The following is a 15,200-nucleotide window of genomic DNA, read 5'->3' as shown; positions in this document are numbered from 1 at the left end:
GCATGTGGGCTGTTAGAGGGCAGGGTGGCCTGTAGGGCACACGACATAGGCTGGGGCCTTGGGACCCCTGAGCTCTGTGCCACCAATGCATATGAGGCACCTCCCATGTCTTTTCCACAGGTGCTGTGCCCACTTCCCACCCCAGGTTCAGCGGTGGACTGGCAGCTCTTGGAGGAAGGCACAGCCCTGATGGCTGGGGCCATGTCTGGGCATGGGCTGGCACTTACAAAGAAACAAATACGGGTTCTTGGGCATGGCTCCAGGTTGGGTCTGGGAGGCATCCCAGGCTTTGCTGCTGAGCCCTTGGGGAGGGCCATCTAGGGACTCCTGCTGGGGAAGTGGCGGCTGGTATAGGGAGGGGTCTTGAGCCTCTTTCTGCCCTGGCAGATCATCCCCCCAAAGGAATGGAAGCCACGGCAGACGTACGACGACATTGATGACGTGGTCATTCCGGCCCCCATCCAGCAGGTGGTGACGGGGCAGTCGGGCCTCTTCACGCAGTACAACATCCAGAAGAAGGCCATGACTGTTGGGGAGTACCGGCGCCTGGCCAACAGCGAGAAGTATGCGGTGGGCAAGGAGAGGGCCGAGGAGAGGGCCGAGGCGGGGCCTTCTGTGTGTGGGCGGGGCCTTAGGTGAATGGGAGGGTCCAGGACTGGGGTGGGGCAGGAGTGGGCCTTAGGTGTGTGAGAGGGGCCCAGGGCTGGGGCTACGGCAGGCCTAGGGGGCTGCAGTTCTGCCCAGCTGTCTGAGTGGCTCCCTGCCACCCAGATAGCCCTTCCTCCCTTCTAGGCTCAGATCCCACCCAGTTTTCCCAGGGGGAAATGGGGCTCAGGTGGCAGGTGATCATCTCCTCACCTGCCTCATCTCTGTGCCCAGGGATTCCCAGCCTGGAGTCCTCACCTTGTCCCCCAGCCCTTGTGCCTTTCCTGAATGCCCTGCCCCCATCCTCTGCAACCTCTCCATGTCTCTGTTTCCAGGCTCCTGTCTCAACAGGTGATGCACTTGTTGGTATGCGCTATTAGAGTCACTGTGTTTTCTTTCATGTCCAATGGTATCCCTGGCCACCCTCCCTGTCTGGAATCATTTGGGCATCTCCACCTGTCCCTCAGGCTTGAACAGAAGCCTGACACACTTGCCCAGAGCCCTCCACCCTACCACTGTGCCAGGTACCCTGTGAGTGCTCTCAGTGTCCACAGAACCAGGGACACTCTCAGTCCTTCCACCTGTTCTAGCCCCACCAGGTAGAAGGAGGAGGAGTGGGGAATGTCCCAAGTAGGGGCTCTGGACTGGAAGCGCCCCCCGCAGTACTCCCAAGTGGAAGACTAGGTCTTGCCTGTGTTCCCAGGGCCCTTTCCCATCGGTCTGGTGGTGGGAAGGCGTGTGGTTTGAGCACAGCCTTGCATCCTGTACTTCACAGCCACCTCTCACCGCCCCGTCCTCCCACCAGGTATTGCACCCCACGCCACCAGGACTTTGATGACTTGGAACGCAAATACTGGAAGAACCTCACCTTCGTCTCTCCGATTTACGGGGCTGACATCAGCGGCTCGTTGTATGATGATGTAAGTGCCAAGGGATCTGAGGAGGATCTGGGGAATAGAAAGGCACAGGATACCCTTGCTAATGGCGAAGGGGAAGGGTTACGGACGGGGCTTTGTCCTGAGGAGGGCAAGTTAAAATTCTCCAGAAAGGCTGTCGTGGCTTTGCATTTTGGTTTTAATCTCAGCTGTGTGCCCAGTCTTGTAGTGAACAAGGAGCTGTTTTCTGTGGTATTAGTAGCCCTGTATAAAGCAGTTTTTAAAATACGACACTGTTTTCCCTGGGGCTTCTCTTCCTTCTTGGTTATTCAAATACTTTACTTACAAACTTCTGTCGCTCCATCCTCCTGAACTCCAGGGAACCCAAGTCCTTGGCCTACCTAGTAGCCATTGGCTTAAATTCACCAGGCCCTTTCTTGGACTGGGAGGGGCCCTAGGCTCCTCAACACTGGCTGGTCCCAGAGCCAGAGACTGACCTTGACTCAGAGGCCCTGGGGAGGTTCATGTGGGACCTGCATTGTGGCTTGAATAATGCCGCTATTATTATATGAATAAGGCTGCTGTGACCCTTGGTGTAGAAGTTTGTGTGTGGATGTATGTCTTCAGTTCTCTTGGGAAGACACCTAGGAGTAGAATTCTTGGATCCAATGGTAACTCTCTGTTCAGCTTTTTGAGAAATTGCCAGACCATTTTTTCCAAAGTGGCTGTACCATTTTACGTCCCTACAAGCAGTGTGTGAGTGTACTGATTTCTCCACATCCTTATCAGCACTTTTGATTCGAACCATCCCAGTGTGTGTGTGTGTGTGTGTGTGACGTGGCACCTCACTGTGGTTTTGATTTGCGTCTCCCTTAAGGCTGATGATGTTGAGCATCTTGTCCTGTGCTTATTGGCTATTTGTATATCTTCTCTGGAGAAACTTCTATTCAGATCCTTTGCTCATGTTTAAAATGGGTTGTCTTTTTATTATTGAGTTGTAGGAGTTCTTTATACATTCTAGATACTGTCTAAGAATCCTTTGCCAAATCCAAGGTTGTGAAGATTACCTCTCATGTTTCCTTCTAGCAATGTTATAGCTTGGGCTCTTACATTTAATGGTCCATTTTGAGTTGATTTTTTTCTGCGGGTTGAGGTCGAGGCCAACCACAGCCTTCTGCGTGCGGCTCTCCTTGCGTCCCACTGCCGTCTGTTAAGGAGACTCCTTTACCCACTGAATGGTCTTGGCACTAGGTGGGATCCTGCATTATTGTTTTTAAATAAAATTTCAGAATCAAGGCCTAGTCCAGTGAGATCCTTCATGTCCTGTTGGTGCTGGGATGGGCCCCGAGGGAATTGTGCGGCTGTGTGCAGCCACAGCAAGGCCGAGGCCAAGGAGCACAGCCTGCCCCAGGCTCCACAGGAAGGTCCTGGCTTTGCTGTGACGGCTTTGCCTTGCTGCCCTAGTGTAGCACTTTCATCTTGCAGAGGGGGAAACTGAGGCCTGGAGCCGAGAAACCATTTGCCCAGGTTGCAGGATGAATGAATTGGTACCCTGTCCAGAGTAGGCCCCGGGTACCCCATTCTGGTCTCTGATGTGTGTGCCATGTTGTGAATGTGTGGTCTGGGCAGCAAGGAGGTTTGGGCTGGGCATTAGGCTGGGGGGCAGACCCTTTATGGTATCCTTGACCCTGACCTTGGGTAGTGTTGCCTCGAGGGAACTAGGGCTTCCCTTCTTGTCACGAAGGGCTGATGACTGTCGCCCTCCCCCTGGGTCCTGGGCTCTTGCCAGGGCACAGCTTGCTCTTAAAGTGTCCCTGCTGGTCCTGTCACATCCAGGGGTCTCTCAAGCTGGATTGGGAGGTGTCATGGATGGTGGTTTGGGGATGGAAAGGCCACTGAAGTTCCTGAGAGTATTTGGGCTCCTGTTCGGAATGTCAGCAGGCTTTGTGGGTTCTCTAGGGCCTGGCAGTTGATTAGTGTGAGCTTTCTGAGCTCTCCTGACAAGATGGGTTTGTTTGCCTGTGGCATTAAGAATAGATGAGGCTGGCCGGTACAGCCTCTGTCGTTGTTTGCCTGGTCTCTGGTGGACAGCTCTGGGTGGGACGTCATTGAGCCCAGCTCTGTGACTGCCACTTGGGTTCACCCCCTTTGGCAACCATCCTCCTTCTCCATGTCATTGACTCAGAGACATGTTAATTATTCATGAGCAAACAGCAGAGTTTGCAGCAAGACTTTCCTGACACGTGCTTAATACACAAATCAACTTGGAATCCAGAGAAAGTTCTGCCCTCCTGCTGAGCGCAAGGCTGGCCAGTTGTGGGAGGCTGAGCTGGCAGGTAGCCCTTGAGAGGAGGGGTCTGGAGGGTGCGAGCATTCGCTGGTAGATTTCAAGCACAGGGGCCTGGGCCAGCATCTGAGAGGGCAGGTCTAGGGTTCACTTCTTTGGAGTGTCAGCTGGCACCACGGATCTCAAGGGTGATGAGATGCAGCCTCTGGTCCTTCCAGTGTGGCGGGGGTGAGGCTGGGGCTGGCTGGGGCTGGCTGGGGCTGGCTGCTGACTGTGTGCTGACTGTGTACTGACTGTGCGCTGTGTGCTGACTGTGTGCTGTGTGCTGACTGTGCACTGACTGTGCTGTATGCTGGCTGTGCGCTGGCTGTGCACTGACTGTGTGCTGACTGTGTGCTGGCTGTGCGCTGGCTGTGTGTTGACTATGTGCTGACTGTGTGCTGACCGGTGCCTGCTGTGCCCACAGGACGTGGCCCAGTGGAACATCGGGAACCTGCGGAGCATCCTGGACATGGTGGAGCGGGAGTGTGGCACCGTCATCGAGGGAGTCAACACCCCCTACCTGTACTTCGGCATGTGGAAGACGACCTTCGCCTGGCACACTGAGGACATGGACCTGTACAGCATCAACTACCTGCACTTTGGGGAGCCCAAGTCATGGTGAGTGCCGCTGAGGGCTGGCCACAAGGGCCATGGCATGGCCCAGGGACCCTGGGAGCCCCAGGCAGGGTCACCTCCTGCCTGAACTCCAAGGCCCGTACTGAAGCCACAGGGCCCTGGCAGCTCAAGATGTACTGTCCCAGCCCCACTGGCTGCTGGGGCAGACCTAGTCTCCCCAGCAGGTGTGAGGATGAGGGGATAGCTGCTGCTCTGCATTGGCCCAGGATAAGCTGGGCTGGAAGGTGTTTGCTGTTGAAACACTGGGACCAACACTTAACGGGGCTGGGACCAACATGTCTTACAAGTGACTCCCTAGCGTCTGGGTTTGAGTTTGGAAAACCAGGAAACCCGTGTGCATGGGTGGCCCCATATGTCCCCATCTGGCTAGGTGGCACTGCTCTCCACCTCGCAGAGGTATTTCCTGTTGAGATGGGACTGTCCGGGTATTGTGCAGAAAGGGTTCGGCCAGCTTGTCCTGACGTAGGATGTGCCTGACACCAGCATAGTCACCTTCTGCGACTCCCTGCCTGCACTCCTCAGCGCCACCCAGGCCTTGCTTCCCCTCCCTTGATGAGGCCAGGACCCCATGGGGGGCCCAGGTTCAGACCTGTGGGGACCCGGCTGCTCCTCCACTGTGCGGCCCTGGCGACCCTGAATCCCCTCTACATGAGTGAGGTGTTGTGTGCCCCTTCCCGGGCCCTCCCAGGCCTCCTGCTTGCCAGCTGCCAGCAGTCTGTATCTCCCCGGGCAGATGGGAGGTCACTGGCTGCCAGGGCAGGCTGGTTGCCAGACGCGTGGGGGATCCTCTCCCTGGGCTCCCTACAGTGTGTGTGTGTGTGTCAGCAGGGCCTGGGTGGGCCTCTGGGCACAACTTCTCCAAGGGCCACAAGGTGGCACTGCTGTCCTTCCTGTCGCCCGCCCTGCATCTCTCTTCCACTGCCGCGGAAATTCCGCAGGCCCTTTCATCTTTTTTATAGACTCCTTGACCCCAGCAGTTATTATCCCAGAGGCTGCTCCTAGAATAGTGGCGAGGAGAGTAAAGCTCTGCCTGGGGTAGGCTTGCTCTGCTGTGCTCAGCCTTGGCTTGGGGTCTGGACCCGCTAGAGAAGGCAAGGGGGGATGCCACCCTTTCCTTCAGAAAAGAGGGATGTTCTGCTGAGTGCTGGTCACGCTTTCAGGTGAGGCCCTGCCCAAGGTCCTCACCTTGTTTGGGATGACCTTGTTCTGATTTGAGGTACAGTGTGGGCAGAGGGGCCCCCAGGATGGCACGGTTTTGGGGAGCCTCTCTGAGGATGAGGATGAGGGGCTGCCCTGCAGTTCAGAGGAAAGGGCTGGGGGTGTGTGTGGTCCCTGCTGCTTAGTGGAGCACCGTCTGCAGCATGAGAGCACAGCGGCTCCTGTGAAGTGATGGGATGGGGGAGCCATGGTTGGGTGGGGGCTGAAGGCGAAGGCAAGAAGCTGGCACCTTGGTTCTCCACATTTGCCTGGCATCTATGGAGATCCTCTTCCACTCTCCGCTGCCTCCTCCAACCCCAGGACGCAGCCCCTGGGACAGCTTCTAGCACCTCTGCCTGCCCTGCTGGCTGTGTTCCTTTGGGGGAGTCTGGGGCTCCCCCTGCATGTTGGGAGCAGGGTTCAGCCTTCCTGCCCCCACTGGCACCTCTTCCCCACAACCCAATCTCAGAGAAAGCTCAGGGGAAACAGCCAGCAGGGCCAGCTTTGAATATAGAGACAGTTCCTTTGGGGAAGGAAAGTTCTGGAAAGGCTCCTTGACCTTGGTCCAGGCTTTTGATGTGAAGGGTTGGAACTTGCATGGTGGGGGCCCACGACCAACTATGGCTTCTCAAGGTGCCACTGGGCAGGATCTACCTGCAAGGGCCTTGCTCCCCAGGCCCAGCCAAGCCAGCTCCTCTGCAGTTCCCCTGCTCTGGGGACCCTTCCTGCCCTCTCCCCAGGAGAGTAGGCACCCATCCAGCCAGCACATCACATTCACTGGGTGTGCTGGTTTCAAATTGTGTGCCCCAGAAAAGCCACGTTTTCTTAATCTTGATTCAACATTGAAGGGTGGAACCTTTGATTAGGCTGTCTTCATGGAGTTGTGACCCCCTCACGTGTGGGTGTGGCCTTTTGATTAGTTGGAGATGCCACTCCGTCCTTTCAGGGTTGGTCTTAATTAGTTTACTGTAGTCTTAAATAGTGTAGATGCAGACTGAGAACATAAATGCAGACTGAGAAATTCAGGAGCCTGGAAGATGCCAGGAGGTGAGAGCCGAGAGAAGCTAGACAGGAATCAGAGCCCAGCAGATGTCGCCATGTGCCTTCCCATGAGATGCTAAGCAAGCCAGAGCCTTGGGAGAGTGAAGGGAAACTGAGAGATGAAATCCAGAGTTTGCTCCAGAGCAGCTAAGTAAGGGTCCACAGATGTTTAAAGAGAAAGCCATGGGAATCAGAAGCAGCAAAACTGGGAACAAGGACCAGCAGACTCTAGCTACATGCCTTCCCATGTGCTAGAAGAAACCCCAGATCAGAATAAGTCTTTCTTGAGTAAAGGTATCCTCTTGTTGAAGCCTTAATTTGGGCATTTTCACAGCCTTAGAACTGTAAACTTGTAATTTAATAAATTGCTCTTATAAAAGCTGATCTCTTTTTGGTATATTGCGTTCTGGCAGCTTTAGCAAAGTGAAATAGATTTTGCGGAGAGGAGGAGTAAGTGTGGCCACAGAGGCAGAGATGAGAGTGAAGCGTCCACAACCCAAGATTTCTGACTGCCCCCAGAAGCTGGAACAGTCTCTGTAGAGCAGGAAACCAAGTCTGAGAAGTGGGATGCACTTGAGTGGTTTCCTGCCCAGGACTCCACCTGTAGTCCCTGGGGGATTGGAGTCACCAAGCTTTTTCATCATTCACACCTTGGCTGTGCCTTCCGCAAGGAGAGAATCTAGTCAGTTAGATTTATTCCGGTTGAAAGTTTTAAAGGAGAGGAGAGAATTTTCATTTCTTCAGCCAGCCAGCCTCTCCTGTAGAGTTTGTTGAGGAACTTCTTCGGAGTTGCCAGCCTTACGGCCTGCCCTACAAACTTTGGGCTCTCGCATCCCCACAGTTGTGTGAGACACTTTTATAAATCTCAGTCTCATATTTACAGATGTCTTCTGTGGTTCTGTTTTTCTAGATAAACCTGATGAACACACTGGGTTTCTGGGGGTCGTCATCTCTGCACTGTGCCATGGGCCTCATGAGGCCTGACATGGAATGACAGGGAGCTGGAAGCTGGGCTGAACATGAGTGTCCCATGAACTACACCCCAGCCCTGGGCCTGGACCTCCCTCAGGAACTGCCTTAGGAGGAGAGGGAGCTGCCCGACTTCTCACCCCTGGCTCAGGGCTCAGGAAACCTTCCAGAATGTGCAGTTGAGCTCAGCCGGGACCCACCCAGACGGTGCACCCTGCCGCCTTCTTGGGTCCTCAGAGCTGGGGATCTCTTGGGCAGAGTCTCTTCAACCATGGCTCTCTGCCCATGTCTGGCCCCTAAGTATACTGAGCCTCTGTGCTATGGCAGCTTAATTGCCACTGTTCCAGAGCATTTCTGTAGTGTTTTTTTTAAAAGCACTGACGTACTCAGGTTTACAGCATCTTAGGAAGCCTTTCTGGGTCTGTTGCTACTTTGGTAGTGTGATTTGTGTGTCAAAGTGACGTGAACAGTCTGGTGTCGATTAAAGCAGAGAAATTTGCTTCGAAAGGCCAGCATTATGTGGCGCTCTCAGGCAGCCAGGCTAAGAATATCTGAAGCATTTGATGCTTCAAAATCTCTTTTGGCATGGGGATTTAAAATAGACCTGGCACTTCAAGCTCACTCCGCCCAGCCTTCCTGCTGCCTGCTGGGTCAGTGAGGACTTAGATTGGAGGCAGGGGTAATGGGGGGTGGGGCAGGGCCATTTCCAACCGACCCCTGATTTGCGGGCTCCCTTTGCACAACAGGCCTGGGGCTCAGTGTCTGAAGGTCTGTCCCTCCTTGCCACCATTAGACCAACCATGACACACCCTCCTGGGACCTCTGCAGGAAGGAGCTGGGTAGGGAGGGGCTGGCTGGTGCTGCCATCACCATGCCTGGCCAGGGCCTGCTCCCTCCCACCCCCTGAAATAGATCCTTGTCCCGCTGCTGTGGAGGGCCTTTTCCAGGCTCTACTGAGTCCCAGCCCCTGACTATGTGGGCACCGTGCCCTCATGACCCTGGCACCCCTTCCCTGTTCCTTCCACATGCCCACTTAGGAGAGAGTTCTGGTCAGGGGATGGTGAAGGCCCTCTGGTGGGCCCTGTCCTGAGAAGCAGAGCAGAGTGGCTATGCCCTTCCTAGGCTGGCCTCCAAGAGGTGTGGGCATGCTGGCCCTCAGGGCACCAGGATGTGGCCATTCGTACTCTGTCCCTGCCCCCGGGGTGGGAGAAGCTGGGCAGTGAGAAGGGGTCCCTGGCCATGCTGGGCTGGTGGAAGCTCTACAGCCATCAGAACTGATGATGGCTATGCAGGCCAGGGCTCTGCAGTCCCTTTTTCAGTCTTGGTATTTTTAACATGTCAAGAGAAAGATGCTCCAGCACAAGTAAGCCCTCTGCAGGGAGGCAACTGTGAAGCATCACATGCCCCCCCCCCCCCCACCATGAATCCTCCTGTTCCCCTGGCTGGAGCCATCTCCTCACTAGGAGGGTCAGTGCTGCGAGGGGCAGGTGCAGCACCCCATTCTGGAGGAGAAGCCCCCATAGAGCTGTGGGGCATGTGCTGGAGACCATACCCTTCTGGAGGGGGGCCCATAGAGTCCCCTGGGACAGCCAGACTGTCCTGCCCCAACCCTGCATGTGCACTGTACCCTTTTTCCTGGCATGGGTTGTCCAAACGCTTGTCTCTTTTGCTGTTTTCCCATGGCTGCTCCTTCCCCTCTGCCCTTCTGTCCCTGCTTTACCATGCCTTAGAACAATCTTCCGAGTTATGGGGTGTCAGTGTTCCTTAGAGGGGAGGCAGGGGAGAAAGTCTCGCTGACCATGCTTCCAGCCTTCCAGGGCTGCTGTGAAGGGTGTAGAACCCCCTCTCTCATGAGCCCCCCAGAGCCTTCTAATCGCTGCCAGCCGAGAGAATGCGGACAGGGTAGCAGAAGCCCCGTGGAGCTCGTCAGAAGGTTGGCTCCCACCTTGCCCAAATAAGAAAACGTGAGGTGAGCTCAGCCTGATAAGCAGGGAGAATTTTCCTTTATGATTCAGCCATACCTAGATTTTTTTCTTTGGCATTTTCACTCGGGGGAGTTTCACAGGAGGAGACGAGTGTTTTTCTTTATGCTGCCAGGGAAACCTGACTTGCAGAGGGCACAGGCGTCGCTCTCTTGTGCTCAGTGTCTCTGTAGGGTTGTGTGTGCATGTATATGTGTGCATATGTGGGTCTGGGTGTGTCTGCATACTTGGAATGCATGCTCCTGGTGGTGAGGTGTGAGGAAGGAGGAACCATATGTGTAGATGCCATATGTGTAGGGTGCCCTCCACCCTCCCGTGCCGCCTGCCCTGAGGCTACAGGATGATGGGCCTGTTGCCCTGGGGGCAAAGCAGACTATTCCTGGTGGAGTGGAGGCCACTGGGCTGCTTCTTGCCCCTGGCCTGCCTACCTGGCCCTCGGGACTTGTCTGCAGGCCCACAGAGGCGAGGGCACCAGGCAGGCTGCAGTAGCATCCTGTCCCCTTCTCCTGCAGGCATCGAGTGATAAGGGACCTACCCTACCTTCCCTACCCCTCCATCTATCTTGCAAAGCCACCCCCACCCCCACCCCCACCCCGACCCGGCCCAGGCCCTGTCTGGTTTGTGAGACCTGCCCCTCTACTAGGCAGCTCCCAGGCCTCTGACACTACCCCCCAACCCCTCACTGGGCAGTCAGCTGGAGAAGACTCCCCCAGGATGGCAGGAGGGGCTCAGAGTTCATCTTATCAGCACGCTGGGACCATTGTCAGCTGTCTCTTCCCTCAGCCCCCACCCTAAGCTAAGGCAGCAGAAATGCATCCATAAGAGCTTTGGAAGAGTCTGCTGAGAGCAGTGATCACTGAGTGGGGAGAACTTAGAGAGACCCATTCATTTAAAAACGAAACAGATAAATAGGATGGCAGGGTTGTCACTTGAGGCTCCTTGTGCGAGTGCGTGTGACTCTGCTTCCCCCGCGGAGTGCTCTGGGCCCTGGAGCCCTGTTCTGGCTGAGGCTACCGCCTGACCTGTGCCCAGTCAGCAGAGCAGTGTTGTGATGGGGTGAGGAAGCCCTCTCTGTGGAAGGAGGAAAAACCCACTCCTCTCCCAAAAGCCCAGAGCATCCCACCCAGGCATGGGCTTCCAAAAGCAGCAAGCAGGCATGCTTCCTCCTGAGCCAGCTAGGGCCCAGCTTCTCGGCCAGTGGGTCATGTGTCTGGACATCTGTTGCCATATTGTGGGGTGCTTCGGGGTGATGTGCTTCTCTGCTGATGTCTGGCTGCTGAGCTGCCCTCACTTGGGGCCACTGGTGCTCATGTGGCCAGATACTCTGCTGCTGTCGGCGTTAGAACTGAGTGTCTGAGTCCACTGCCTCCTTTGAGTGTGAGTGCATGTGTGCACATGCGTGTGTGTGTGCATGGTATGTGTGTTAGGGCAGCCAACACAATTATTCCGGGTAAGCCAGGATGCTTTTCCCCTTGTGTGTGTGTGTATGTGTGTGTATGTACTTGCGTACGTGCGTGTGTGCTGGAGATGAAAGGGCCTCTGATCATATGGGCAATGTGTGAGGGAATCTGACTCCCCAGGGTCCCCAGCCTGGGACTCTGTGGGCGACAGAGGCCTGGGGTTCTGTGAGGTGTGACTGAGGATGACCTGTGCTCAGCCATCGGTGACATGGGTGGGCTTTTGTCTCTAGCTGGGTTTGCAACCATTCTGCTTCTGAGCCTGGCATCACTGTGCTGCACAACCTTGGCATAAGTGGTTTACTGCCCCAGCAGTGGGGCCTGAGCACACGGGAATATAGGGGAAGGACAACCATATTGTCCCTGCCACCATCCCCCTCCCAGGCCCTCCTGACGGAGCCCTGGCCTCACTCCTGTCAGAAGTGCTCTGCTGTCCTTGCCGCTGCCAGCCTGGGCTTGCTGCTTGTCAAGATCACCCAGGAAATCTGAAACCAAAAGCTGGCTTTGGCATTGGAGAAATTAACTCCTGATGCCGGAAAGACTTTGGAGTCTCCAGTGGGAGCATCAAGTGTCATCAGTGTCACTGAGTGAATTAAGACCACAGCAGGTATAAGAGTGGCCATTTTGGAGAGTTTTGTGCATGTGCTATGGCACAGTTTGGAGTCCCAGCCTCTCCCATTGATCTGATTGGCCTTTGGAGCTCTAACAGCCAGATTCTGCCCCAGGGCAGGCAAAGTCTTGAATTGTGTAGCCTGAGAACCTGGGCCTATTGTCCCCAAGGACAGGATAGGGGGTGCCTTTGGGTCCAAGTGGCTGAGGACAGCAGGGCGAGTGCCTCCCCTCTTGGTGGGACCTATGCTTCAGGCTGGCTCCTCGCCTCCCACAGTTTTCTTGGGGGCAGACACAGTTGGGAGAACGAAAGTGATCTTAGCACCTAGCGGTCCAGAGGAAGGTCGGCCTTCTCTAGGGCAGTCTCACCATGTGTTAGCCTCCAAGGCCAATAACACTGAGCTGGGCAGGGGGGGGACGTCTTCTGATACTTAGGATGGTTGATTACCCTTGAGATCCTGGACTGCTGCTGTCACTGCCACAGATGAATTTGGGGACTGGGCTTTATGGTGAGCAGAGGTGGGGACACTCCTGACAGAGGCTCTGTGAAGGTGCCCTGGGCACTTACAGGCTGCTCCTTCCATCCTTCGGTTTTTGTTTTGTGCTTATATAGTTCATCCACTTTTTTCATGGTGTATTCTTCCTTTAAATTGCTTTTTTTTTGTTTTTTACAACTGTTTTAGATTTACAGAAAAATTGAGAATAGAGTTTTTCATGTAATCCACATCCCATTTCTCCTGTTGTTGACATCTTTAGTGTGACCTGCTCATTCCAGTTGATGAACCGATACTGTTGTGGTAAACTAAAGTCCATGCTGCAGTCAGACTCCCCTAGTTTTTCCCTGGGGTCCTTTCTCTGTCCCAGGGCCCCACCAGGGTCACACTGGCATTTACACGTCTCCTGAGGCTCCTCTGGGCTGTGGCAGCTGCTCAAACTTTCCTTGTGTTTGTTGTCTAGACGGTTTTGAGGGAAGCACATCAAGTGTTGTGTAGGAGGCCCCAGGCTCATGGTTGTTTTCTCGTGGTTCATCGGGGATCGTGGGGTTTTGGGTGAAGACCCTGGGGGAGAGCGCCTTTCCCAGCACATCGTCCCAGCAGTACTCAGCCCTGCTGAGGTGGGCCTGCGCACTAGCTGTGGGTGACCACCTCCCTTTCTGTATTTTACTCTTTGGAAGTGTACTCTTATGTTTTTCTTTTTTAATTTATATTTGATGGTGATAGCACATCTATAATATAAAATTAGCCACTTTAACCATTTGTAAATCAACCCATCAGTGGCATCACTGACATTTGCCTGGTTTTGCTGTCACTGCCACCATCCATCCCCAATTGTTTTCATTCCCCCCAGACAGAAACTCTGTGCCTATAAAGTAGTGACCCTCTTTCCCTGTTCCCCAGCCCTCGATAACCTCTATACCTACTTTGTGAGTTTGTTTATTCTCCTCTTCTTTTAGATGAAGCATTTATTAGTTGACAGAACAGCCTGATGCTCCATGTCCAGATTGAACAGATGTGATTCTGTCATGCTTTTGTCAGATAGTCTTGGCTTCTCTCTTTCCTCTAGGTGGTACATGGCCTCTTTTTCTCTCATCACATAACATGACCATCGACCTCGTGGCTCAACCCTACCAGCTCCTGGATCTGTAGGCCTGTCGTCCAGGCGTGAGTTGGCTGGGCCTTATTGCTGGGCTGTATTCCCTCCTGGAGGCTCCAGAAAAGAGTCCACTTTCCAACTCATCCAGGCCTTTGGCTGAATTCAGTCCCTTGTGATTGTAGGACTTGGGGTCCCTGGTTGTTCACTGGTTGCTGGCTAGGGGCCACCTTCAGACCCAGCATTGAAGAGTCTCCCTCTCTATGAGTCCCTCTCACCCTTGGGATCTCAGAAAGGGCCCTCTCCCTTTACAGCCTTGCCTGGTTAGGTCAGGCCCACCCAGGACCATCTGTCTCTCCATCTGGTAAAAACCCTTCACGGCACTGAACACTGTGAGGAGGCGGGGCAACACAAAAAGCCAGAATTCCAGGGCTGCCATGGAATTCCACCTATCCCAGTGCATTCATGTTCCCTTTCTGCAAACGGTTTTTAATTGTGAAATACAACAATGTAGAGAAAATTGCATAAAATACATACACATGGGGTTAATCAAACAGCTCTAAGGAGCTGACCTCTATGTCACCCCCATGAGGTCAGGAGAAATATCTTTGTCCCAGGCCCCCTTCTCTTTGCTGTCCCTCAACCCTACCCAGAGGAGACGATTGTCCTCCTGACGTTTTCTATGTCTGTTCCGTGGCTTCTCTTTCCGGTTTTACCCTGTGTATCTGCCTCCCTAGGCAGCTTGGGTGAGTGCTGGCTGCACCTGAACATCACGTGAATGGGCTAACCCATACCTTGTGTTTCTGCTCCTCAGTGTGTTTGTAAGTTTCGCTCCATCCTGTGTGGTGATGGATGATTTTCATCGTATGGCTGGACCTCAATGTCTTTATCCACCTTCCTGTTGATGGACGTTTGGACTGCTGCCAGTCTCCCTGCCCCCTGTTAGTATAGGAGATGCATTTTGATCATGAGTCTTGCTGCAAGTAATGGCAGTGGTGGCCATTGTTGGTGCGGCTGCCACCTGACCCCACATCGCTCTCACTTAGAGAGGAGGCAGTGGAGACCGAGGGGCCGGGCTGGGGCCGAGACTGTCTGGCCCCAAGCCCACCCTCCTCACCGTGGCTCCATCTGCCTCTTCGAGCATTGTTCGGAGGCACCAGTTCTGGGGGCATATGGCCAGGGTGGCTGCTCAGCCTCAGGGCATAGCTGTATCCCGTCAGCTGAGAGGCCCCAAATTTGAATGTGGGGAGAGAACCCTGTTCCTACCACATCCTAAAATCCTCAGTCAGAGGAAGCCCAGCTTCCTCTGTGGAGACAGAGGAGATGAGGCTAGAAGGCAGGGACCAGACCGACAGGGCCTTGTCCTCTCCCATATGTGCTTCTAGACCACGTAGGGCTAGGGCAGGGGTGACTGGACCTTCCGGCAGGAAGTTAGTTAGCCCTTGGTACTTGTCAGGTGAGGCCCGGCTCTGATGCTGACTACCACTCCCTGTCTGTCTGCCACGTGCAGCCACGGCATCGCTGGCCTGATACCCAGCCCGCTGGCTCAGTCTGGCAGGAGCAGATGGCTCTTCATTTGGAGCCTTTTGTTCCAAGTGGGCATTTTAGGTCTGGAATGGCCGCAGGGTTTTTTTTGTGTGTGTTTTTTTAATTTTTGAATATTTATTCCATTAAAAAAATTCTTATTGATTAATCGTCACACGCATGGTGTACAATCAGTGGCTCACAGTATCATCACATAGTTGTGTATTCATCACCGCGATCATTTTTAGAACATTTGCAACGCTCCAGGAAAAGAAAAGAGAAAAAAAAGAAAAAACTCATCCATCCTATACCCCTTACCCCTCCCTCTCATTGACCACTAGAAGTT

At 54.2% G+C, this 15,200-nt stretch overlaps 1 protein-coding gene across 1 annotated transcript in view; it reads left to right on the top strand.

Moving 5' to 3' along the window:
• KDM4B (lysine demethylase 4B) overlaps nt 1-15,200 on the top strand; it is a 172,884-nt gene that overhangs the window by 68,006 nt on the left and 89,678 nt on the right. Inside the window, 3 exon segments of the mRNA XM_077121063.1 lie at nt 388-563; nt 1,451-1,565; nt 4,274-4,467. Coding sequence (XP_076977178.1) covers nt 388-563; nt 1,451-1,565; nt 4,274-4,467 — 485 coding nt within the window.

This window comes from Tamandua tetradactyla, chromosome 11, assembly GCF_023851605.1.
Source record: "Tamandua tetradactyla isolate mTamTet1 chromosome 11, mTamTet1.pri, whole genome shotgun sequence".
Classification (NCBI taxonomy): Eukaryota; Metazoa; Chordata; class Mammalia; order Pilosa; family Myrmecophagidae; genus Tamandua; species Tamandua tetradactyla.
This window is presented reverse-complemented; position numbering and strand designations above follow the sequence as displayed.